At 40.4% G+C, this 26,143-nt stretch overlaps 1 protein-coding gene across 2 annotated transcripts; it reads right to left on the minus strand.

Annotated features, from left to right (window-relative positions):
* Positions 1–637: 637 nt before the first annotated feature.
* Positions 638–25,501, minus strand: AMACR (alpha-methylacyl-CoA racemase). 2 transcript variants are annotated; one of them, XM_055325033.1, is made up of 5 exons: positions 24,955–25,493; positions 19,115–19,258; positions 17,677–17,837; positions 12,817–13,003; positions 638–1,307 (listed from the first exon to the last, which is right to left on the minus strand). In XM_055325033.1, exons 1-5 carry the CDS (start codon positions 25,199–25,201, stop codon positions 898–900), a joined length of 1,149 nt encoding a protein of 382 aa, XP_055181008.1. In that variant the 5' UTR covers positions 25,202–25,493; the 3' UTR covers positions 638–897. The 2 variants fall into 2 exon arrangements, 1 of the variants encoding a protein (XP_055181008.1); XR_008664357.1 differs by lacking the exon at positions 17,677–17,837 and having other exon boundaries at positions 1,168–1,307; positions 24,955–25,501.
* Positions 25,502–26,143: the final 642 nt, after the last annotated feature.

Here is a 26,143-nt window from a genome sequence, read left to right on the forward strand (position 1 = left end):
AACACGATAAAAGAATGTAGTAATGAAGTAGAGTAACACGATAAAAAGAAAAAAAATGAAGGCACTAATACTGGAGGTCAAAAATCAGGTAGGCTAGCTGAGCAGTAGTCTAGGGCAGAGGTAATAGGGACCTGAATGAAGGCAGCATTGGGTGTTGGACTGAGGGGACTGGTACAGAGCTATGAAGATGGAAGTGACGGTACTTCACTACTGACATTCACTTCTTTAAAATTTTGAAGATAGTAAACAGAGTGAAAACCAGCATCTGTTAAACAGACACCACATGAAGTATCAGTGAAGTAAATGCACCTTGAACATAAGATTGCACTATAATCCAGGTGGCTCAGCAGTTGAATGCCTTCGGTTCAGGGCATGATCCTGGAGTCCCAGGATTGAGGCCCACATAGGGCTCCCTGCATGGAGCCTGCTTCTCCCTCTGCCGTCTCTCTCACTGTGTCTCTCATGAATAAATAATAAATGCAAAAATGCTTTTTAAGTGCTATTTAAAGGACTTTCTTAAAAGCTTTTCAAAATTAAAAGCATAAGTAAATATTGAGGGGTGAAAGGCTTTTTTTTAAGTAAAAATCTATTCTATTTTAGTAAAAAAATCTATTTAAGGTGTATTAACATTTTTATATTAAAAATATAATCTGTCAAGTAAATTGAAAGGCAGAAAAACTGTCACAACTTAATATTGGTAAACTAAAAGTACTCAATCAAAAGCTATGATTTTAACCATTTTCAGTATTCAATCATTACTGTGTAATCAATCTTGTTTCTTGGTTAGAATAGTTGGTGCCCTGTGATACTGTTCCTTCATGTTTCCACACAATTTTATGTATTATTCTATACTGAACATGCAATATTCAAATTCACTTGCACTAGGAGGCCTGGAACTTAGAGATTAGCTCTTGGCTTATTAATTTCAATAATTTTATCTGAGGTAAGCTGATTGATCTCTGTCTGGGTGAACCCAAATTCTCTAAGTATCTCTTCAGTATGTTCTCCTACAAAAGGATTCCTTTTGCAAGAAGGAACAGCTGGGGTGCCTGACAGCAGAGGTGCAGGGCGGGGACTCACACTCTGTTCCTCATTAATGATAAATGAGCCCCGTTCTTTGTTATGATCGTGGTGGATAACCTCTTCAAATGTCAGAACTGGAGTCACACATGCATCTGTGCCATCAAAGATCTGACACCACTCTGCCTTTGTCTTCTTTGCAAATATATCTGCAAATCTCTTCTTCATTTCTGGCCAATCACTCATGCTCATCTGATCAGGAAGTTCATCAGACTTTAGTCCAAGTCCTAAGATAGAAACACAATTTCTTAAATTATTATGCATTAGGTGGAGTGATTATAATCAATGAAAATGCATTTGTCCTCACCACACCATCCCAAATAGGATGTTCTAGAAGAGTCTCTCAACTGGGTCAAGAGGAGAAATTGAAACTCAACTTGAAGTTGAAGCCAATGGCTAGAGGGAAGAGGGTGGCAGGACTCCAAAGAGACTTGCCACTGCCAGGGTGACGTTATTTATATTTCATCAAAAGTTGTCTATTTATATTTCATCAAAAGTTGTCTATACAAATTCTATTTGTATAGAAATTGATTTTTCCCTGAGGAGGTTTTCAAAAAGAAATTTCCTCATGATGTTATTATCGGCCATACTAAATTCAAATAACCCCACATTTTATAATAATGTACCCAAACCCTACAAAAGATAACATTTAAATGACTTTACATGACTACCCCATTTTTGAAGGAAGAAACCTAAAGAGAAATGATTAAATTCAAAAATTGCATTTTTTTGTATAATATTCACTTCTTTTTATTTTGGTCAAATAAAATAGCTCTAGTAGAACAGTGATGTTTGACTTATCACCCTCTTAAAACACTGCTGTGAACTAGAAACAAAGGATTTGTAAGGTAACCAAAGACACATGCAACAAGTTGTCCCTACAGATAATAGGACAGAAAGTGATCACCCAGCCAAATCATGAGTGAGGTACACAGACTTCTGTGTCAAGCATGAAGGAGACCTTGAAGGCCTCATCAACACACGGTGCAGAAAAGAGGAAAGTATCCAGCTGGGGATTTAACAGAAAGGATGGTTTCTCAGGCCCATGACCTGATCTGTGCCTCCTTTATGGACTACAAGCATTTACACCTGCAGATACACCTGAACTCCAGCGCTGATTAAATTATAGCCAAAAGGCCACTTTACTAGAGTTTGGTATAAATGTCATTTTTACTCCCTCATGGAAGATTTTTAAATGTAGATGTTTAGAGTGGAGCAACAATGAAAGGCCCTTCTTCTTAAGCATGTTATTCTGCATTAGTTTAGTCAAGTTAATCTAATAATTCTCACTTTTATCATCTTCTCCTTCCCTATTATGTAGAACAATGACTAATTGTAAGCTGCTCTGAAGAGGAAGATCCTTACATACACACACACACACACTATATATATATATATATTTTTTTTTTTTTTTTTTTGAGGAAGGTCTTATAGAGGTAAGAAGACATGAATACTGCAGGCCATTCTTAGGATTCTGAGGTATATAAGGAAATAAAGAGAACTCATGTAGTTTTGGATAGTTGTGAAAAGACACCTATGGGATATACAGAAAATAAATTTTTCTCTGTAGCCACTTGTCCTATTCAAATACCAGGAAAAACATGGAGCTATAACTTCAGGTTTGTCACTAAAATCTAAAAAAAAAAAAAAAAAAAAGTTTCTGAGGATGTCTTTTACTTTGCTTTCTTTTTTCCTGATTGCCCCAAACTCTGTGACTGAAAAACAAACAAAATGACCAATTAACCAAAATTAGGGCTAGATCATAGCTACTGTTAGAAACCTATTTGCATGTTTTTAAACAAGTTTTTTTAATCAGAATGCAATCAGAATCATAACACTAAATAAAACTGGATCGAATATGTTCTTTCTGTAACAGACATTATATTTGAGATCAATGGTCTCACGGGTTAAGCTTGTATACTGGAAAAATACTAGAAATCAAAAGACCTCAACTCTACCCCTAATTCTGACACCCCAGGTCTTCCACTGTTTTATCATCCTCTCTCAGCCTAGTTTCCCATCCTGTCCATGACCCTGGATCAAGGCCACAGGATTAACCACCAATGGTTTAGGATACCGTACTTCCTATGCTCTTGACACTCCTGTATAGAACTCTAAAACTACTCCCCCATGTAAATATAACTAGATTGTGGCTAGTTTTTAACAGCATAACCAAGGTTAAATTTCAGGTATTTTAAGTCAAACAGATTTTCAAGGACTGGCCTGTAGACTCAGACACCACTTAAAATTTGGGAAAGTATGTTTTAATTTCCAAAAAGCTACCTTATATATACATGTACACATATACATACACATAGGCAATTATACAAAATACTTATAATTTTAAGGATCTATCATAAACTTTACTGGTCTGTAACACAGTATTAGGCATATATTAAGCAGTCAAAAATTCATGTTGTAAGTATCCAAAGATACATATTTACAAAGACTAGAGTTTATTACAAAGACTAGTGTTTATTAATAAGTAACAAACATTTGTTACAATACAAAACTGGAAAAATGAAAATGAACTTGAATAAGGAAATGGTTAAGTTTTAGTACAAGTATACCATCGAATATCATATGGCTGCCATATAAATCATCAGGCTACAGATTTTTTTGTATTGGCAAGAAAAATCTTTAGTAAACTGTTGAATAAAAAAAGATAGTTATTAACTATACATTTACATAATTTTATATAAATATAATTTATAAATAAGTAAAACAATTATGTTGATATGTACACAGAAAGTCCTTGAAAGCCACATCCCAAACTTTCCCAAAGTGGAAGGACAAGAGAGAATTCTTACTTCTTACTTGACAAATTCTGTACTACACTTTTTTCTAAAACACACATTATTTTGAATTATTTTTCATTTTTAAAAAATTATCGTGGCATAAAATTTATAGTAATGGTTTTAAATTTCTGAGGAATGGCAATACAGCTTTCCATAGCAGCTACGCAATTTTCATTCCCACCAGTAATGCATAGGGTTGCAGTTTCTCCACAACCTTGGCAACACTTGTTATCTGCTTTTCTTTTAATGATATTTTGGAATTTTAAGACAACTTAAAAAAAATTCTCTATTGCTTACGGATTATACTACACCAGTCTTAACATCCCAAAACGTGTCATGAAATTCTTTGTTTTCAGATTTCTTTGCCCCAGAAAGCAGTAGGGCCACAGTACAATAGAATTGGTACCTTACAAATATCTCGTGTATTTATGTTCAGATACTGAAGAGTTTAATTGAAGTATGGTCTCAAGGATCTCAAATATAAGGTAAAATAAATGAGGCATATAATTAATATTACCTAAAAAAAAATCGTTATAGATGTGGCAGTTTGTCCAATTGGGCCTGAGAGAGTAATAATGTACATGAGATTAGTAAGTACTATTTTTGTATATAGATATACAAAACAGATAAATACTATAAAAGAAAGAAAATGCTGAGTTATTCTGGCATGGACTACATAGATTAACCAAAGCTGATTTAACATGGCTAAGTCAAGCCTGAATCACAAATCACCTCTCAGCTAAGATCCCTAGTGAACCCTGAAGGGACAGGGGGTTAAGGATACCATAAAAGGCTGTGGGTGCAAAAAGAGGAGGCTATTAAAAAAAAAAATCAGGATGTTTAAGGAGTTTAGATTTAGAAAGAGAAAATCCAGAAGGTGGTAAGAAGTTGAGGGACTGGAGCAAGCAGCCAACTAGAAAAATGTCTCATTTCATTGTCAGTATTTACAGAAAAACTCACTCATTGTGGTGGAGTGTGGATGTTAGCAAATGATCATGCCACACATCTGTTTCAGATGACAGTAAGATACACCAAGGAGGGAAGTTAACTCCTGGAATGGCAGAGCAAGAACCTTCAGAAACCTGCTCTTTCATAAAAGCAACAAAAACCCTGGCACAAACGGTCAGAAATAAGCTTTTCGCAACTCTGGAAATTAGAAATTTACTACAATTCAAAGAGCATTTACTCAGGAAAAATAACTACATCTCAAGATCAGTGAGACCTGTGGTGTTAGAACTTGCACTAATTGAGGGACACCAGGGTGGCTCAGTGGTTGAGCATCTGCCTTTGGCTCAAGGCGGGATCCAGGGGTCTGGGAATCAAGTCCCACATAGGGCTCTCCACAGGAAGCCTGCTTCTCACTCTGCCTGTGTCTCTGACTCTCTCTGTGTCTCTCATTTAAAAAAAAAAAAAACAAACCTTTAAAACAATAAAACAGAAACTTGTGCTAATTTCATCCCTCTCTCTTTGGCTCTATGGTAGTCATCAAAACCAACAGGCTCTCAATCACAGTGCTATAATAATGAACAAGGTAACAGCAATGATGTAGGAAGCAAATGAGTTTAGAGCTTCCCAAAAATCCCATCCCCAGAGAACTGCCATTTATCTAGCAGCTTCCTGAAAGGCTCCATTCTCAGGGCTTGCTTCATTTGATCGGAATTAGAGCTCACAATGCCCTATGCCTGGAACATTTTTTGACATTTGTAAAAAAAAAAAAAAAAATCAATGGTAACTGTTTAATAGCACAGCTATCTGAGGTGGCATTCCTTGTTGGGACTAAAAAGAAGCTGACAATCAAAAGAAAAAAGTAGGGAAGAGGATGCTCATGGGGGACTTTGAAATGCTCTAACATATTCCAGAGAATTTAGAAGGCATCTATGTAGGGCCCAGGAAAGATATGGCCAGGTCCTAATCTTTCACCTCTGGCTTAACCCTGAATCTCTGCACAAGTAAGAAGTGAAGGCACAGCACCTCAGAAAAAGATGGGAAATTAATTAGTTCAAAGGATTTAAGGACATCTCTACCCAACCATTACCTACGTGATCACCAACCTAACTGAACAGACTTCAGTGGCTGCAGGTAACTAAAGAATACAGAGTTAGTCCAGAAAAGTCATTAAATAAATAGCAGCAACAGCAAATCCGGGACTGGAGAGATGGCAAAGGAAGAGGAAACCTGATTTCCAGAGTTGCCACATCACATTATTTAAAATATCCAGTTTCAACAAAATTTGTGAGGCATGCAAAGAAGGAAAATATGGCCCATACACAAGACAAAAAGCAATCATCAGAAACTGTCCCTGAAAAAGCCAGACATTGGACTTACTGGAAAAGACTTTAAATCAACTAGCTATTTATAATATGTTTAAAGCACTGAAGGAAACCACATCTGAAAAATTAAAAGAAAGTTTGAGAATGAAGTCTAATCAAAGAGAATATCAATAAAGATAAATTACTGAAAAAGGAACCAAAAACTGGAATTGAAAAGTACAATTACAAATACAAACTCAGGGCAGCCCAGGTGGCTTAGCGGTTTAGCGCCGCCTTCAGCCCAGGCTGTGATCCTGGAGTCCCGGGATTGAGTCCCACATCGGGCTCCTTGCATGGAGCCTGCTTCTCCCTCTGCTGGTGTCTCAGCCTCTGTGTGTCTCTCATGAATAAATAAATAAAAAATCTTAAAACAACAACAACAACAAAAAAAACTCAGTAGAGGAGACTCAATAATAGATATGAACTGGCAGGAGAAAGAATCTGTGAACTCAAAGAGAAGTAAACTGCTTTCAACACTCGTAAAACAATCAATGTGATTCATCATATCAGCAAGAGAAAAACCAAGAACCATATGATCCTCTCATTAGATGCAGAGAAAGCATTTGACAAAATACAGCATCCATTCCTGATCAAAACTCTTCAGAGTGTAGGGATAGAGGGAACTTTCCTTGACATCTTAAAAGCCATCTACGAAAAGCCCACAGCAAGTATCATTCTCAATGGGGAAGCACTGGGAGCCTTTCCCCTAAGATCAGGAACAAGACAGGGATGTCCACTCTCACCACTGCTATTCAACATAGTATTGGAAGTCCTAGCCTCAGCAATCAGGCAACAATAAGACACTAAAGGCATTCAAATTGGCAAAGAAGAAGTCAAATCTCCCTCCTCGCAGATAACATGACACTGTACATAGAAAACCCAGAAGCCTCGACCCCAAGATTGCTAGAACTCATACAGCAATTTGGTAGCGTGGCAGGATACAAAATCAATGCCCAGAAATGGCATTTCTATACACTAACAATGAGACTGAAGAAAGAGAAATTAAGGAGTCAATCCCATTTACAATTGCACCCAAAAGCATAAGATACCTAGGAATAAACCTAACCAAAGAGGTAAAGGATCTATACCCTAAAAACTATAGAACACTTCTGAAAGAAATTGAGGAAGACACAAAGAGATGGAAAAATATTCCATGCTCATGGATTGGCAGAATTAATATTGTGAAAATGTCAATGTTACCCAGGGCAATTTACACGTTCAATGCAATCCCTATCAAAATACCATGGACTTTCTTCAGAGACTTAGAACAAATTATTTTAAGATTTGTGTGGAATCAGAAAAGACCCCGAATAGCCAGGGGAATTTTAAAAAAGAAAACCATATCTGGGGGCATCACAATGCCAGATTTCAGGTTGTACTACAAAGCTGTGGTCATCAAGACAGTGTGGTACTGGCACAAAAACAGACACATAGACCAATGGAACAGAAAAGAGAACCCAGAAGTGGACCCTGAACTTTATGGTCAACTAATATTCGATAAAGGAGGAAGGATGATCCACTGGAAGAAAGACAGTCTCTTCAATAAATGGTGCTGGGAAAATTGGTCATCCACATGCAGAAGAATGAAACTAGATCACTCTCTTGCACCATACACAAAGATAAACTCAAAATGGATGAAAGATCTAAATGTGAGACAAGATTCCATCAAAATCCTAGAGGAGAACACAGGCAACACCCTTTTTGAACTTGGCCACAGTAACTTCTTGCAAGATACATCCACGAAAGCAAAAGAAACAAAAGCAAAAATGAACTATTGGGACTTCATCAAGATAAGAAGCTTTTGCACAGCAAAGGATACAGTCAACAAAACTAAAAGACAACCTACAGAATGGGAGAAGATATTTGCAAATTACATATCAGATAAAGGGCTAGTTTCCAAAATCTATAAAGAACTTCTTAAACTCAACACCAAAGAAACAAACAATCCAATCATGAAATGGGCAAAAGACAATCCAATCCAATCCAATCATGAAATGGGCAAAAGACATGAAGAGAAATCTCACAGAGGAAGACATAGACATGGCCAACATGCACATGAGAAAATGCTCTGCATCACTTGCCATCAGGGAAATACAAATCAAAACCACAATGAGATACCACCTCACACCAGTGAGAATGGGGAAAATTAACAAGGCAGGAAACAACAAATGTTGGAGAGGATGCTCGAGAAAAGGGAACCCTCTTACACTGTTGGTGGGAATGTGAACTGGTGCAGCCACTCTGGAAAAATGTGTGGAGGTTCCTCAAAGAATTAAAAATAGACCTGCCCTACGACCCAGCAATTGCACTGTTAGGGATTTACCCCAAAGATTCAGATGCAATGAAACGCCGGGACACCTGCACCCCGATGTTTCTAGCAGCCATGTCCACAATAGCCAAACTGTGGAAGGAGCCTCGGTGCCCATCGAAAGATGAATGGATAAAGAAGATGTGGTTTATGTATACAATGGAATATTACTCAGCCATTAGGAACGACAAATACCCACCATTTGCTTCAACGTGGATGGAACTGGAGGGTATTATGCTGAGTGAAGTAAGTCAATCGGAGAAGGACAAACAGTGTATGTTCTCATTCATTTGGGGAATATGAATAATAGTGAAAGGGAATATAAGGGAAGGGAGAAGAAATGCGTGGGAAATATCAGAAAGGGAGACAGAACATAAAGACTTCTAACTCTGGGAAATGAACTAGGGGTGGTGGAAGGGGAGGAGGGCGGGGGTGGGGGTGAATGGGTGACGGGCACTGAGGGGGACACTTGACGGGATGAGCACTGGGTGTTATTCTGTATGTTGGTAAATTGAACAGCAATAAAAATTAATTTATTAAAAAAAATTAAAAAAAAAAGAAGTAAACTGCTTATCCAGCCTGAGGAACAGAAAGAAAAAAGAAAAGAAAAATGAACAGAACCTCAGAGATCAAGAGGACACCATGGTACCATCGAGAATACCAACATAAGCTCCAGTTGGAGCTTCTTCCACACATGCCTCTGCCCTTGTTTCCTGGACTTTCCTCAAAGCCTGGCCCCCAAATGCCAGTCTTCGCTCCTACCTCAAACCAGGAAACTGAGACTGCCTCCTGCCTCCAAGCCAGAGGAAAATGTCAACTTCGCAGCACTTGCTAGAGGGAGAAAAACAACAGCAAGCAATTGAACATGTTGATGAAGTACAAAATGAAACAGGCAGATTTAATGAACAAGACAATGAGGAGATTTTGAAAGTAGAACAGAAATATAACAAACTCTGCCAACCATTTTTCAGAAGAGTCAGAACTGATTGCCAAAGTTCCAAATTTGTCAACCACCCACAAGTATCTGCACTGCTTGAGGAGGAGGATGAAGAGGTGTTACATTATTTGACAAGAGCCGCAGTGACAGAATTTGAAGACATTAAATCAGGTTACAGACCAGAATATTATTTTGGTGAAAATCCATAAAGTTCTCTCCAAATAATTTCATCTGAATGAGAGTGGTGATCTACCTTCAAAGTCTACCAAAATCAAATGGAAATCTGGAAAGGATTTGATGAAATGTTCAAGTGAAACAGAATAAAGCCAGCAGGAAAAGACAGCATGAGGAACCAGAGAATTTCTTCACCTGGTTTACTATCATTCTGATGCAGGTGCAGATGAGTTAGGAGAGGTCATCAAAGATGACATTTGGCCAAATCCATTATAGTACTAGTTGGTTCCTGATACAGATGATGAAGAGAGAAAAGGATGATGACGATGAAGAAGAAGGTATGGAAGATATTAAGAAGGAAATGAGGATGAAGGTGAAGAAGATGAAGATGATGATGGGGGGGTGAGGAGAAGAGGATGAAGAAGAAGAGGACTAATGGAACACTGATGGAGTCTAACCTTCCTTTTTAATTTTCTCCAGTCCCTTTGGGGCAAGTTGCAGTCTATCTCTCTCTCTTTTTTTCTACTCTGGTGCTGATTTGCCCTGTTTTTTTTTTTTTTTTAAGTCTTTTTTTCTCTTCCTTTATACCATGGTTCTCAACTTATTTTGAAGGGAAATACCTTGAGTAGAATACAGAGGGAAAAGAATGTGTACCCCTTTTTGTTCCAAATTTATTTTTATCCCTTTCTGTCTCAACAAAAACTTTATGGAATCAATGCCACTGTGCTCTGTGGGAAAAAATAAAAACCTGCTTCTTTAGCTCAACTGGAAGCTGAAGGGTGCTAGAGCCCTGTGTGATAGTGCGTAGAATTCCAGCTTTTTTCCTCCTTTCTCTGTATACGGAGCTCGGAGGTTATACTGTCTCTCTTTGTGAATATGGACAGTTAGCACTTACCAACATGTATCTGTCTACTTTCTCTTGTTAAAAAAAAAAAAAAGGAAAAAAAACTTCAAAAAATGGGGTTATTGAGGGTCAGCAAAGGGTGGGTTTGAGGTATTTTGGTGGGTTAAGTGAGCATTTTGACAACATGGCTTCTTCTTTGGCAGGTTTAATTATGATGTTTAATGGCTATCCTTGCATCTTAAGATGACACTTTTACAATTATCATACTATCTCACTCATTTGTAGAATATAAGAAATAGTGAAAGGGACCATAGGGAAGGGGGGGGAACTAAGTGGGGAAAAATTAAAGAAGAAGGCAAACAATAAGAGACTCCTAACTCCGGGAAACAAAAAAGTAACAGAAGGGGAGGTGGGTGGGAGGATAGGGTAACTGGGTGACAGGCACTAAGGAGGACACATAATGAGATGAGCACTGAGTGTTGTACTATGTGTTGGCAAATTAAATTTAAATAAATTTTTTTAAATAATAAACATGGACTATCAATAAAAAAAAATGACACTTTTAAAATAAAATTCTCTAATGATAACTTGAGCCCTGCCACATAAAGGGAGAATCAGCAGAACCTGTAGGATCTTATTTGAAATTGACATTCTCTATTTTAATTTTGTTCCTGTTTCTTTTTAAATTTTCTTTTTGTTTCACTGGAAAGATGATGCTCAGTTTAAATGTTAAAAATGTACAAGTCACTTTGTTATAATAAAATTAAATGTGTACACACACACAACATAAGTCTCAGAAGAAGAGAGACAGAAAAGGCAGAAAAAAAATCCTTGAGGAAATAATGTCTGGCAAATTCCCAAATTTGATGAAAAACAAATTAACTGCACATCCAAAAATCTCCAGGAACTCAAGCAAGATAAAATCAGAGATCCGCACTTAGAACAAACAAATGAGCTCAATGAGGTTAAGAAACAAGGCCAATATACAAAAATCACTATATACTATATATTTCTATATACTAGTAATGAACAAAACAAAAATGATACTATTTACAATAATATAAAAAATAGTAAAATTCTTCAGTATAAATTTTACCAAATAAGTGTAGGTTTTATGCATTGAAAATTACAAAGAATCACTGAAAGAAATTATAGACCCAAATAAATGAAAAGCATCCCATGTTCATAGATATTACGGCTTAATATTAGTAAAATGGCAATAACCCCCAGACTGATGCTCAGATTCAACACAACCCCTCTCAAAAATCCCTTTTTTGCAGAAATTGGCAAGGTGATCCTAAAATACATATGGAAATGGTAAGGGCCCTGAATAGCCAAAACAATCCTGAAAAAGAACAAAATTGGAAGACTCATACTTTCTAATTTCAAACTTACTACAAAGCCACAGTGATCAATACAGCATGGTGCTAACATAAGGAGAGACATGTGCATCAATGGTACAGAATCAAGTCCCAACATAAACCCTTATACTTATGGTCAACAGATTTTCAACAAGGATGCCAAAACCATTCAATGGAGAAAGAACAGTCTTTTTGACGAACAGTGCTGGGAAAATTGGATAGCCATATGCAAAACAATGAAGTTGGACTTTTACCTCACCCCATATATAAAAATTAACTCATAATGTAACAGAGACTTAAATGTGAGTGCTGAAACTATTAAAATTTTAAAAGAAAACATTGGGGTGAGACTATAAAATTGGGAGTTCCCTGAATAACTTCCATGCAATACTTACTAAAGGATAAGTAATAAAAATGTCCTAATAACAGGTGCCCAGGTGGCCCCTGACACTAAAAGATTATAGGTGACATCTATCAAGGAATAAGAACTGTGGAACCAGCAGGTCATTTCTAAGGAAGAATAATATGTGGGCACACAGGGCAATATAAACATCCAATTCTCGAGTATGAAATGCAATAAAAAATTGAACTTCTAGGGCAGCCCGGGGGGCTCAGCGGTTTAGCGCCACCTTCAGCCCAGGGCATGATCCTGGAGACCTGGGATCGAGTCCCACGCTGGGCTCCTTGCATGGAGCCTGCTTCTCCCTCTGCCTATGTCTCTGCCTCTCATGAATAAATAAATAAAATCTTAAAAAAAAAAAAAAAAAACACTTCTACAAAATGGATACTTTTTTTAAACTCTGAGCTATTCTACAGACTTGTCAAATTACCTGTCCTTTCAAAACATAAGGGAAATGCCCACAATATAATGATGGCTATAATTAGGTCAATTATAAGGTAGACACATAATAAAAGACATAATGAATTTCAAAATGTTCCAAGATAGAGGTTAAAGAATATCCACAAGAAAAGGGGAAGTGGAGGAGGCACATGAAAGTTACCCACCGTTGATCAGCAGCTTGTAGAACTGGGGTTCCAATGCTCCAACAGCCATGAACTCCCCATCTGCCGTCCTATAAGTTGTGTAGAAAGGTGCTCCACCATCTAATAAATTCTGTCCTCGAGGATTTTCCCACAGCCCCATTTGTAGAGAATGCCACAGGAAAGAACTCAGGTATGCTGTTCCTTCCACCTTTAAAGAAGAAACAGCATACACTATGAATCCAGGTATTTAAACTGTAAAAGCATGATTAATTTCCACTTAATATTTTTTCAACATTTGTATAAAAATGTTTGAGTATAGGAAGACTGTATCTAATTATACAACTTCTTTGATATTTCAGTGAAATGTGTTAGAACAGATTTATGATACAGGATTTCTCCACTATTTAGGTTAGAAGGTACTTTTCAGAAAAGACATAGAAGGAACTACTTTTGTTCTCCTTTTCAAATAAAACTGCCAAATGTTGACAATTTTTTAAGCCAAGTGAGGGCACATGGAAGTTCATTAAATACTCTCTATATAATTATGTATGTTAAAAAATAACAGGATAAAAAGTTAAAAATAAAACCGGTTTTTAAAAATCTTCTGATCTCAATATCTATAAACACATACATGTAAATATATGAAGCATATCACATTATAATGGTAAATCATATTACAGTTAAATTTCACTTATTCTAGTTTGATTTCAAGCCCAAGAAAATTATATTTGAGTATTTAACATATTCTAATTTTAACAATCACTAGAAAGTTACAAAATAAACAGAAAATGTAAGTGGCACTTATAAACAAGTTTTCTGAGTCCATACAAACTAGTTTGGGAATGCCAACTTCCCACTGAATGGTGAAGTAACAGGAAAGGATTCATATCCTTAGGTACAAATGTTACAGGCTGCATGCACTGGACTATCCAAAGAAGACTACTTCCCTATCCTTATGGCTTTCTAATCCTAATGATTCTAGTACCCCAGGAGAAGGCCATCAAAGCATCCTCATCTCCAGGAGTTGGAATGGGGTGGGCCTATGGAATTTATCAGTTACTGGCTGTGAAAGAAATGCAAAATATATCTTTAGATACATCCCAATTTTCCCTTTTAACTTGAAATCTCATGTATATCTCAATTTATGGCTCCTACATCTCACATACCAAATAGTATGGGTATTTTGGATTAGTGGCCTAAAGAGATGCTTTTTTTGAAACTGGGTTACAAAGATTTTGGAGAGTCCCCATATTTATACATATACACATTCACATAGAATGATATACCACACAGAATGATACATACACGTACACACACGTGTGTATACATATTTATATATAATTTCTTTTATATACCAGATATACTGATGAGTCTGTTGACAAAAGATGCACTAATACAGTTATGGGTCCAATTTGGCCCATTCAGGACACAGAGAGGCACTATTTAATCCTTCCTTTATTTGGGGCCACAGGAGAATACAGGACAGAAACAGAGCAGTTACAATCCTCACTTCCTTATGCTACCCAGACATATGGCTTCTCTTGCCCTTCACCCACATGTGGAGAAGCTAACAAGAGCTTTTTGACACAGGAAAACTGCAGCCTCAATTTCCCCACCTTTTATACTGTTCTCATCATGTGGGACAACAGCCTATGTGCCAGGGCACAGCCACCCCAGCTGAAGTCAAGTACACATCCCCAGATCAGGGACAACAAACACAGGAAAACAGATGTCATGTTTCTCAGTTTTAACTTGACAGTTTCCAAGGAGATGACTTCAGGACATCATAGGCAGGCCTGAGTCAAGGATTCTGTTGCTAAAAACATCTGAAAACTATGGCCTAAAAAAATAAGGTATCTGGGGACACCTGGGTGGCTCAGCAGTTGGGCGTTGCCTTTGGCACAGGGCGTGATCCCGGAATCCCGGGATCGAGTGCCACATCAGGCTCCCTGCATGGAGCCTGCTTCTCCCTCTGCCTGTGTCTCTGCCTCTCTATCTCTCTGTGTCTCTCATGAATAAATAAATAAAATCTTAAAAAAAAAAAAAAGAATAAGGTATCTGTTCCCACTAATCAGCTTCTAAAACTATTTTGTATTACAAGGGTTCCCAGAGATCAGAAAGTAAAGAATGCCATGCTTTACTAATCCATTAGGCCTTGAGTTATTAGCCAACACTCATTTTACCCTGATACAACACGAACCCTGAATCAAGTTTGCATTTCCATATATATTAAAAACCTATCTTCCTAATCATCATGTAACTCTAATTAGACACAGTCTGATGAAAGCAGCAATTATCTTTTATTTCTATTTGACTATAAATGAGCAATTACATTAGTAAATTATTCAAATTATTATTAAGTATTTAATAATACTTGAGTAACCTTAAGTTCTCCTTAAAACTCCCAAGGTCCAATGTTTGTTTTTAGCTCATTCTTTTTGGACCACAGTGACCATGTCCATAGAGTGGGTTTTGATAAGAGTATCAGATGACACAGAAATAGCACAGGGGTTAGCCTTTGAGAAGGCAGTGCAAGCCAAGGCCCAAGATGAGGGCCCTGGAAATGACTTTTGTAAAAGGTCACCAATGGCAAATACAACTTATACCATTCAGATCTAAGCTCTTGAGGTTTCCACCAACATCTGACCCTCTAATCATTCTTTTTTTTTTTTTTTTTTTTAAGCTCTCTTTCCTTTGCTTCCGTAGAAACACTCTATGGTTCTCTACTTTGCTCTCCTTAGCCCTGTTTCTCCTCTCCTGCCCACTCTTCAAGCACTCTTCAAACAGTCTCAGGTGGCTCCCAAATGCCTCTAAAATTGTTTCTAGTCTTTAACTTTGAGGATTCATTGTACCTGAATATCTGAAAGCAACTTCAAACTTGAAATGAGCCAAACTGAATTCCTTTTAAGATAATAATACCAAATTCTCACAGAGTACCTCCTCTATGCCAGGTATTGTTTAGAACCTGAACGGATAAATTCATTCAGTTCTCTAATGATGCTGAGGTAGGTACCATTGTTATCTCCATTTTACAAGGAAGAAGCTAAGGCACAGCGACGTTAGCACCCTACCAAAGATCACAGAGCTAGGGATCCCTGGGTGGCGCAGCGGTTTGGCGCCTGCCTTTGGCCCAGGGCGCGATCCTGGAGACCCGGGATCGAATACCACATCGGGCTCCCGGTGCATGGAGCCTGCTTCTCCCTCTGCCTGTGTCTCTGCCTCTCTCTCTCTCTGTGTGTGACTATCATAAATAAATAAATAAATAAATAAATAAATAAATAAATAAATAAATAAATAAATAAATAAATAAATAAATAAATAAATAAATAAAATAAATAAAATAAAATAAAATAAAATAAAATAAAATAAAATAAAATAAAATAAAATAAAATAAAATAAAATAAAATAAAATAAAATAAAATAAAATAAAATAAAATAAAATAAAATAAAATAAATAAACAAAATAAATAAATAAATATATATCGCAGAGCTAGTCCTTGGCAGAGCTGTGGTGGATGAAGCAGGCTGCTAGAATCGTGCTCTTACCCACTAACTCACCCTGCCTTCCTTGGTACCAGTGACAGCACCCACCAAATCATCCATGCCAGAAACAGGGGAGTCAGGGTGCCTGGGTAGCTCAGTTCATTAAGTGGCCAACTCTTGATTTCAACCACGTCATGATCTCAGGGTTCTGGGATCGAGCCCTGCTTTGGGGTTCCTGCTCAGCAGGGAGTCACCTTGAGGATTCTCTCTCTTCCTCTCCCTCTCCCCTCACTAATGTGCACACATGCACACAAGTTCTCTCTCTCCAATATGTAAATCTTAAAAAAAAAAAAAAACAAAACAGGAGAGTCACCCTTGACCCCTTCCACTCCCCTCACTGCCAATGCATCACCAAATCCTGGCAATTTTACATCTCAAATATAAATATCCCTTAAATCCAGGCTCATTCTACCACCAATGACTTCAACACTTGTGCTTCTCTCTCAGCAACAACCCAGTAACTCTCTGTCTCCAGTCTTGTCTTCCTCACATCCATCTCCATTCTCCCTCCAAAGACCTATCTAAATGCAAACCTGTAATGGTGCTGGATTGGGCTCCTCCCCTGTGGCTTTGAGAACTTGGGCAAATTTTGATGCTTTGGTTTCCTCCTCTTTAAAAAAACGCATTCTTAGTGAAACTGCTATTTTGAGGATTAGGAGAAATCACACAGGGAAAGTGCCTAGCATAACACGAGGCATGTGCTCAATGCATGACAGTGAAAAAACCAAAACCTCACAACGTTGGAGTCTCCCCTAAAAATGTAGAAGGAAGGTCTAGACTGGCCCATTTTACTTTAGCACTCTTTTCTTTTTTTAAGATTTTATTTCTTATTTATTTATTTATGAGAGATACAGAGAGAGGCAGAGGGAGAAGGCAGCCAGATGTGGGACTCCATCCTGCGACTCCAGGATCACATCACCCCCTAAGCCAAAGGCAGGCACTAAACTGCTGAGCCACCCAAGCGTCCCTTACTTTTGAACTCTTAAGAATCTTTTCTATCTGCTAAGGGAGATTTCCTGAGCCCAGTTTTAAATGAAGAATGCCTGAAAACTATATTCTAAGCACAAGAATTAGCGTGGGGAAAACTGTTGAAACACAGGAATTAGATGAGCCATGAAAAGTTTAGAAAGTTGACTCCACAAACAGATAATCAATTATGATGTTCCAACACACATAAAGGATATGAAGCTATTTTAAAGAAAAGGATATCCTTGGTAATTGGGTTCAAACTTCAAATCTCAATGATCTCTTGTCATGTTCAGAAAAGAATCTGAGGCAGCTGCCTATCATACTTAGGAATAACTGGTAGACTTATCACTTCCCCTAATTAACACTTACCATGTTTGCATCGATGACCTGACCTTTACCAGAGCGTGTGCGTTCAAACAGAGCCATCAAGATACCAAGTGTGCATATGAGGGCACCACCACCAAAGTCAGCCAGGAGATTCAGTGGGGCATAAGGATTCTCACCACTTCCGCCAATTTTTGACAGAACACCTATATTATTAAATAACATCAGGGAATAGTACCCATAGATTTAATGCCTATTTTAAATAAATACATGAACACTGTAAAAGGAATAACCAATCTCTCTAGTTGCTACTATAGTGAATACTAATACATAATGCTTTTCCAAATCTAAACTATTTAGCATATTTATAAGCAGGCTTTTCCCCCAACAAGGCTCCTTGTTTTGTTTTTCGTTTTTTTCTTCTTTAAAACGTTATTGCAACTAACGCTTTCAGGATTTTATTGCTAAGTCTTTGCTCACTAGTTTCAGGGAAAAAAATATTGTTATCAATTTATCTTATGGCTTAACAACAGTATAATCCACTTCCATTCTTATTAGAAAGAGATGCAGGAAAATAAACATAAGGAAAAGAAAAGTGATTCCATTTTAAAATAGCTGGAAAAAACAATTTCATCCTCACTCTTTTCCTCTACCTTGGATTTGTACTCACAGGAAATGTTAGACTTTCTTTACTCAAAAACACAGTTTCTTAGGAAACCCTAGGATTGGGTCATTTTAAGACTTGTTCTCACAGGCAAAAATTCTAATAAAGTGATAATAATGACCTGAAAACTACAGGTATTCATTGAAGTCTAAAATGGTAACTCGAGCAATCATTCATTTTTTTTTAAAGATTTTATTTATTCATTCATGAGAGACAGACAGAGAGAGACAGGCAGAGACACAGGCAGAGGGAGAAGCAGGCTCCATACAGGGAGCCCGACACAGGACTCGATCCTGGGACTCCGGGATCATGCCCTGAGCCAAAGGCACCCACTCAAACTGCTGAGCCACCCAGGCGTCCCCTCAGGCAATCATTCTTAATGAAATAGCAAACAATATAAGCATTTTCAAATTACAGAACAATCACCTCTATTATCACCGTATCTCTTACTCCCTGACAGGGGCTTGCCTGAGAATCGATCATACAAATGTAATAAGTAAATGTTACTAGGAGAGTACATTATTCCTCAAATGTGTTAAGACAGGGGGAAAAGGGTTGAGAATAATTCTTCTAAGACAAACCAATCCCCCCTTCCTTTTTTTTAAATTTTAACTAGGCTCCATGCAATATGTGTGGCTTGAACTCACAACCCCGAGAACAAGAATCACATGCTCCACTGACTAAGCCAGCCATGGTCACCTGATTATGATAAATATTTAATTAAGTCTGCACCTTTACATATTCTTTGTAGTTAGTATAACTGTCAATCTCAATTGGGAACAAAATGGTAAGTACAGAGAACTTACTTTGTCTACCTACCTGACAAAGCCAAAAAGTTGATGTCATGGCCTGCTGTTTTCGAGAATCTTCCTGACTGGCCAAATCCAGTCAACCTGGCATAGATAAGCCTTGGATTCTCCCTCTGCAGAATCTCCGGGCCTAGCTGGAGTTTTTCCATGACACCTTAAGAGAAAATTAACAATGATTTTTTTTCTTAAAGAGGGATGAATTGAGGATGGGTGTAATCCCGTCTCTCTGGCAAATATAAAATGGCACTCTTGCAAGTCATACTAATAACACGTTTTATGGGTTTTAGCAAGTTTCCAATACTTAAGGACACAATGAATGAGGTCACCATTTTTAGAATGTGTGACTTTTGCTCCAGAATACTATTTCCTTCCAGGCCTAGCTTCTTTCCCTTCAGGCATATCCAAGTTCTTTTAATCCCCACAATGGGCCTTGCATTCCTTAGGTCAGTACCTTTATGGTTCCCCAAATCTTCTCCTTGGTCATTTATCAGAAATGGTTTGTTCTTGGGGTACCTGGATGGCTCGGTCGGTTAAGCATCTGCCTTCAGCTCAGGTCAGGCCCGGGGTCCTTGGGATCCAGCCGTGCATCGGGCTCCCCACTCAATGGGGGCCTGCTTCTCCCTCTCCTCCCCACTTGGGCTCTCTGCCTCTATCTCTGTCTCTCTCTCTCTCAAATAAATCTTTAAAAAAATGTTTTGTTCATTTTCTTAAATTTTTATTTTATTTAAATTCAATTTGTCAACATACACTATAATACCAGGTGCTCATCTCATCATGTGCCCTCCTTAATGCCCATCACCCAGTTACCCTATCCCCCGTCTCCCCCATCTCTCCTACTGCAACCCTTTGCCTTCCAATTAGGAGTCTCTCATGATTTGTCTTCTTCTCTTAATGTTTGGTTTGTTCTCTTGGAACAGTTACCCTGGGGCTTGATTGGTCAAAAATATACTTTTGAAAGCGGCTATCCTTTTTAAGATCTTCTTTTTCTGTGCTCTGCATCATTACCTACCACCTTCTACCTCATGCTGTGTTTATGTTTGTATATACACCACTATCTTCTCTATCATCTTAGAAGTTCCCCTGGTAGGATTCATACCTGTTTCCTCAGGGCTCTCAAGTGCCTGGTATGGGGATCTTCACAAAAGGCTTGCAAATATCTATGAAAAGATTTGCTAAAATAAGCGTCTAAGAGCTCTTATCAGTAAGTACCATATTTACTGGACAAAATCCAAATAACTAGTATTTTAAATCACCTGGGATTAGAAATAATAAAGAGGAGGGGGAGGGGCAAGATGGCGGAAGAGCAGGGTCCCCAAATCACCTGTCCCCACCAAATTACCTAGATAACCTTCAAACCATCCTGAAAATTTACGAATTCGGCCTGAGATGTAAAGAGAGACCAGCTGGAATGCTACAGCGAGAAGAGTTCGCGCTTCTATCAAGGTAGGAAGACGGGGAAAAAGAAATAAAGAAACAAAAGGCCTCCGAGGGGGAGGGGCCCCGCGAGGAGCCGGGCTGAGGCCGGGGCGAGTGTCCCCAGGACAGGAGAGCCCCGTCCCGGAGGAGCAGGAGCTGCACCAACCTTCCCGGGCGGGCGGAAAGGGGCTCGCAGGGAGTTGGAGCAGGACCCAGGAGGACGGGGATGCCCTCGGGCTCCCGGGGACACTAACAGACACCTGAGCGCAGGAGAGTGCGCCGAGCTCCCTAAGGGCTGCAGCGCGCACGGCGGGGACCGACCGGAGCAGCTCGGAGGGGCTCGGGAGCGGCTCCAGGGAGGGGCTGCGGGGCGGGAGCGCGAATCCAACAGCGCAGGCCCCGGAGCACAGGGCGCCGGGACACAGCCCAGGATCCGGCCTCCCCGGGACAGGCAGAGGCCGGGAGGGCCCAGGACAGCGAGGACGCTCCTGCCCCGAGCTGAGCAGATCAGCGGCCCCGCCCCGGAGCCTCCAGGCCCTGCGGACGGAGAGCCGAGAGCCCCGAGCCCCGTTGTTCCTGCGGAGGCTGAATCCAGGCTTCCAGAGTTGCCATAGCAACTGCGACTGTTCCTCCTGGGGCCCCACCGGGTAAACAACCCCCGCTGAGCCCTGCAGCAGGCAGGGGCAGAGCAGCTCCCCCAAGTGCTAACACCTGAAAATCAGCACAGCAGGCCCCTCCCCCAGAAGACCAGCTGGACGGACCAGTGATACTCCCCCGTGTTCCAATACAACTTGTTTCTGGCCACTCTGCACTGAGCAAAATGACTAGAAGGAAAACCTCACCTCAAAAGAAAGAATCAGAAACAGCCCTCTCTCCCACAGAGTTACAAAATCTGGATTACACTTCAATGTCAGAAAGCCAATTCAGAAGCACTATTCTACAGCTACTGGTGGCTCTAGAAAAAAGCATTAAGGCCTCACGAGACTTCATGACTGCAGAATTTAGATCCAATCAGGCAGAAATTAAAAATCAATTGAATGAGATGCAATCCAAACTAGAAGTCCTAACGACGAGGGTTAACGAGGTGGAAGAACGAGTGAGTGACATAGAAGACAAGTTAATGGCAAAGAGGGAAACTGAGGAAAAAAGAGATAAACAATTAAAGAACCATGAAGACAGATTAAGGCAAATAAATGACACTCTAAGGAAGAAAAACCTACGTTTAATTGGGGTTCCCGAGGGCGCCGAAAGGGACAGAGGGCCAGAATATGTATTTGAACAAATCCTAGCTGAAAACTTTCCCAATCTGGGAAGGGAAACAGGCATTCAGATCCAGGAAATAGAGAGATCCCCCCCTAAAATCAATAAAAACCGTTCAACACCTCGACATCTAATAGTGAAGCTTGCAAATTCCAAAGATAAAGAGAAGATCCTTAAAGCAGCAAGAGACAAGAAGTCCCTGACTTTCATGGGGAGGAATATTAGGGTAACAGCAGACCTCTCCACAGAGACCTGGCAGGCCAGAAAGGGCTGGCAGGATATATTCAGGGTCCTAAATGAGAAGAACATGCAACCAAGAATACTTTATCCAGCAAGGCTCTCATTCAAAATGGAAGGAGAGATAAAGAGCTTCCAAGACAGGCAGGAACTGAAAGAATATGTGACCTCCAAACCAGCTCTGCAAGAAATTTTAAGGGGGACTCTTAAAACTCCCCTTTAAGAAGAAGTTCAAGTAACTCTGAACGTGAATGGGCTTAATGACCCCATCAAAAGGCGCAGAGTTTCAGACTGGATAAAAAAACAGGACCCATCTATTTGCTGTCTACAAGAGACTCATTTTAGACAGAAGGACACCTACAACCTGAAAATAAAAGATTGGAGAACCATTTACCATTCAAATGGTTCTCAAAATATACCCTAAAAACTACAGAACACTTCTGAAAGAAATTGAGGAAGACACAAAGAGATGGAAAAATATTCCATGCTCATGGATTGGCAGAATTAATATTGTGAAAATGTCAATGTTACCCAGGGCAATTTACACGTATAATGCAATCCCTATCAAAATACCATGGACTTTCTTCAGAGACTTAGAACAAATTATTTTAAGATTTGTGTGGAATCAGAAAAGACCCCAAACAGCCAGGGGAATTTTAAAAAAAGAAAACCATATCTGGGGGCATCACAATGCCAGATTTCAGGTTGTACTACAAAGCTGTGTTCATCAAGACAGTGTGGTACTGGCACAAAAACAGACATATAGATCAATGGAACAGAACAGAGAACCCAGAAGTGGACCCTGAACTTTATGCTCAACTAATATACGATAAAGGAGGAAAGACGATCCACTAGAAGAAAGACAGTCTCTTCAATAAATGGTGCTGGGAAAATTGGACATCCACATGCAGAAGAATGAAACTGGACCACTCTCTTGCACCATACACAAAGATAAACTCAAAATAGATGAAAGATCTAAATGTGAGACAAGATTCCATCAAAATCCCAGAGAAGAACTCAGGCAACACCCTTTTTGAACTTGGCCACAGTAACCGGAGAAGGACAAACAGTGTATGTTCTCATTCATTTGGGGAATATGAATAATAGCGAAAGGGAATATAAGGGAAGGGAGAAGAAGTGTGTGAGAAATATCAGAAAGGGAGACAAAACATGAAGACTTCTAACTCTGGGAAATGAACTAGGGGTGGTGGAGGGGGAGGAGGGTGGGGGGTGGGGGTGAGTGGGTGGCGGGCACTGAGGGGTACACTTGACGGGATGAGCACTGGGTGTTATTCTGTATGTTGGTAAATTGAACACCAATAAAAATTAATTTATATAAAAAAAAAAAAAGAAATAATAAAGATTATATTTTTACTGTGTCTTCCTAAAGCTATGTAAATTACAAAAACAAACAAACAAACTCTAGTCCTCTGCCTAAACACACCCCAGCCCCAACTGTCTCACCCAGCAGCTAAGTCTGTATACGTGGTTCTACTTTCCTCCTAATTGCCAAGAGCCTGGAGTCAATCATGTTGAGCCTCCATCCTTAAAAAGGGCATTATTATATTGGGACACAATCCTAATTATGAAATTATTACATCCCAATCTGCTGTGAGCATAAATGAATTAACACATTTAAGATGTCTGGTACCCTACAGACATTCAATTCATTCACCAGACATTTACTGACTTCCTGCTATGTATCAAGCAAGGCTTTGGTTTAGTACTTGAGCAAGATTACCTTGGCAGCTGTCTGAGAAGGGATCCAAGTGGGGCTAGATCCCCAACATCCGCTTTCAAAAAGCTGTTACGACAGTGCGAAGGAAGCTACAGCAAGTATGGAAAGTAAAGCCTAAGCCAGAGAAAGGAAGAAGAACGTCTGGATTCCTGGTAACAAAGCATATGAAGTGGAGTATTTGGAGTTACGGTCGGAGTGCAGGTTTCTGATTCAGGCAACTGGGTGGGTATTGGCTCCATTTCCTGAGATATTATATATATATATATAATATATAATTATATATTATATATATATATATATAAGGAGGAGATGCATATGTTGACAAATTGAACTCCAATAAAAGAAAAAAATTAAAAAAAAAAAAGGAGGAGATGCTATTTTAGGAGGTAAGATAGTGCAACTGTTTTGGGATTTGTGGAAGTTGCCATGCCTGGGGGGCAGCCAGTTAAGAGACGTGCACGGTGTGTGTATTCCAGCAGCCGGTGGCTCTGGGGGGGGGGGCGGCAGGGGGCACAAATTATAGGCTTGGTCATCATCTACAAGAAGTGAAAACAGTCGGAATAGATAAGGTGGCTCCAGGAAGCAGAGTGTACACTAAACTGATCTGAAGCTGGAACTTGGGCAGCCCGGGTGGCCCAGCGGTTTAGTGCCGCTTTCGGCCCAGGGCGTGACCCTGGAGACGGGGGATCGAGCCCCACGTCGGGCTCCCTGCGTGGAGCCTGCTTCTCCCTCTGCCCGTGTCTCTCTGTTGCTCATGAATAAATAAACTAAAAATCTTGAAAAAAAAAAAAAAAGAAGAAGCTGGAACTTGGGATTTATAAGGCAGGGAGTGTTAGCCTGGGTCAGGGGGGTGGCTTGTAGAGGGTTCACCAACCCCCAAAACTGCAGAGAAACGACCCCTAAATACACATCGGTGATCAGAAAAACGAGGAACCGGGGAAGGAGCGGGAAATGGGTCCAAGGAGAAGACGGCAAGAGCGGTGTCCGGGATCCCGTGTACGGGAGCCCAGCGCCAGCGGCGCCTGGTCCACAGACGACTCTAGAAGCTCAGCCCCCGCACGGCCGCGGGCAGCGGCGGCAGCAGCGGCGGCAGCAGCGGCGGCGGCGCAGCAGCAGCAGCAGCAGCAGCAGCAGCGGGTCCGGCGCCCCCCCCCCCCCCCCGCGGCGCGGCGGAGCAGCCGGGGCCCACCGGGGCTCACCGTGGCGGTAGGGCTCCAGCACCACGTCCGCCCGCGCGCTCAGGCGCCGCAGCACCGCCGCCCCCTGCGGCCGCTGCAGGTCCAGGACCAGCGAGCGCTTGCCCCGGGCCAGGATGTTCGTGTTTCCGCGGGCGCCCAGCCGGTCCACACGCACCACCCGCGCGCCGAAGTCCGCCAGGATCATGCCGCACAGCGGGCCCGGGGCCAGGCCGGCCAGCTCCAGCACCGAGACCCCGCGCAGCGCCATGACAGCCCCGCGCGGCCGGCGTCTCCTGCGCCTGCGCGCCGTCCGGCCCCGGAGTCTGCGCACTGGGCGGATGCCGCCCCGCCTCCTGGCCGGGCCCGCCCCGCCGTGGGGCCTTTCCCGGGGGCTGCTTTCCGTCTGCGGGCTTCCCGGTCGCTGGGCTCCGGCGAGCTCTCGCCTCCTCCCTCTCTGTCTATCCGCTGTTAAAAGGGCGCAGATTTTTTTGAGCAAAAGATCCAATGGAAAAAAAAAAAAAGATCTAATGAAGCAGCACCTAAAAGCAAAGGGGTTAGGAGCCTCTACCCACAGGCGCTGGGGAGTGGCTTTTATAGAGAAAAGCAAATAAATTATTGACTAGCTATGGATTAAAATCTACTTGGCTGTTTGTGATGGGTTGTTCTTAGGTTCCATTTCATGACCTTGAGGCATTGACAGGGTTGGATCTTGGGTTGTTTAGTAAGGCTGCCTGGGCATTAGAACCACATGGATCTAAAGGCCTCCTTGTTTAATTATTAAAGCACCCGCCTGTCGCTCTCCAGCTCACGTTCCTACCTTTGTCCAGACGTAAGCTGCCTCACCTCCTTCTCTTGTTTTGTTTTTATTAAAAAAATAAAAAAAAAAAAACTTGAGGAGAAAATTGCAAAGAATGATAAAGAAGACATCCAGACTGACACAATTATTTTTTTTTCATATTTGCTTTCAGAGTACTGTTCCTTTAAAAAAAATAATAATAAACGGTACACATATAGCTTAAGCTAACAATCAGGCTCACATTCACGTGAATCAGAGATATTACCCGGGATCAAATTTCAACAGTAAGTTCAAAGATACAGATCATGGAAAGGCTCAGCAGAATCAGCCGTCTGGAAAATCTCACATGTCCACAGTCTATTGGACACATAACCTCTGTTACAGGCTAAATTATGTCCCTTCAAATTTATATAT

Source organism: Nyctereutes procyonoides, unplaced genomic scaffold (assembly GCF_905146905.1).
Source record: "Nyctereutes procyonoides isolate TBG_1078 unplaced genomic scaffold, NYPRO_anot_genome, whole genome shotgun sequence".
Taxonomy (NCBI): domain Eukaryota; kingdom Metazoa; phylum Chordata; class Mammalia; order Carnivora; family Canidae; genus Nyctereutes; species Nyctereutes procyonoides.

What these genes read in the sequence shown, in the direction of transcription:
- AMACR (XM_055325033.1), bottom strand. Translation starts at nt 25,201, where the DNA reads ATGGCGCTGCGCGGGGTCTCGGTGCTGGAGCTGGCCGGCCTGGCCCCG. An exon ending in GCTGGAGCCCTACCGCCACG is followed by an intron (nt 19,259 to 24,954) that starts GTGAGCCCCGGT and finishes TTTTCTCTTAAG; the next exon opens with GTGTCATGGAAAAACTCCAG. An exon ending in AGGTCATCGATGCAAACATG is followed by an intron (nt 13,004 to 17,676) that starts GTAAGTGTTAAT and finishes TCTTCTTTAAAG; the next exon opens with GTGGAAGGAACAGCATACCT.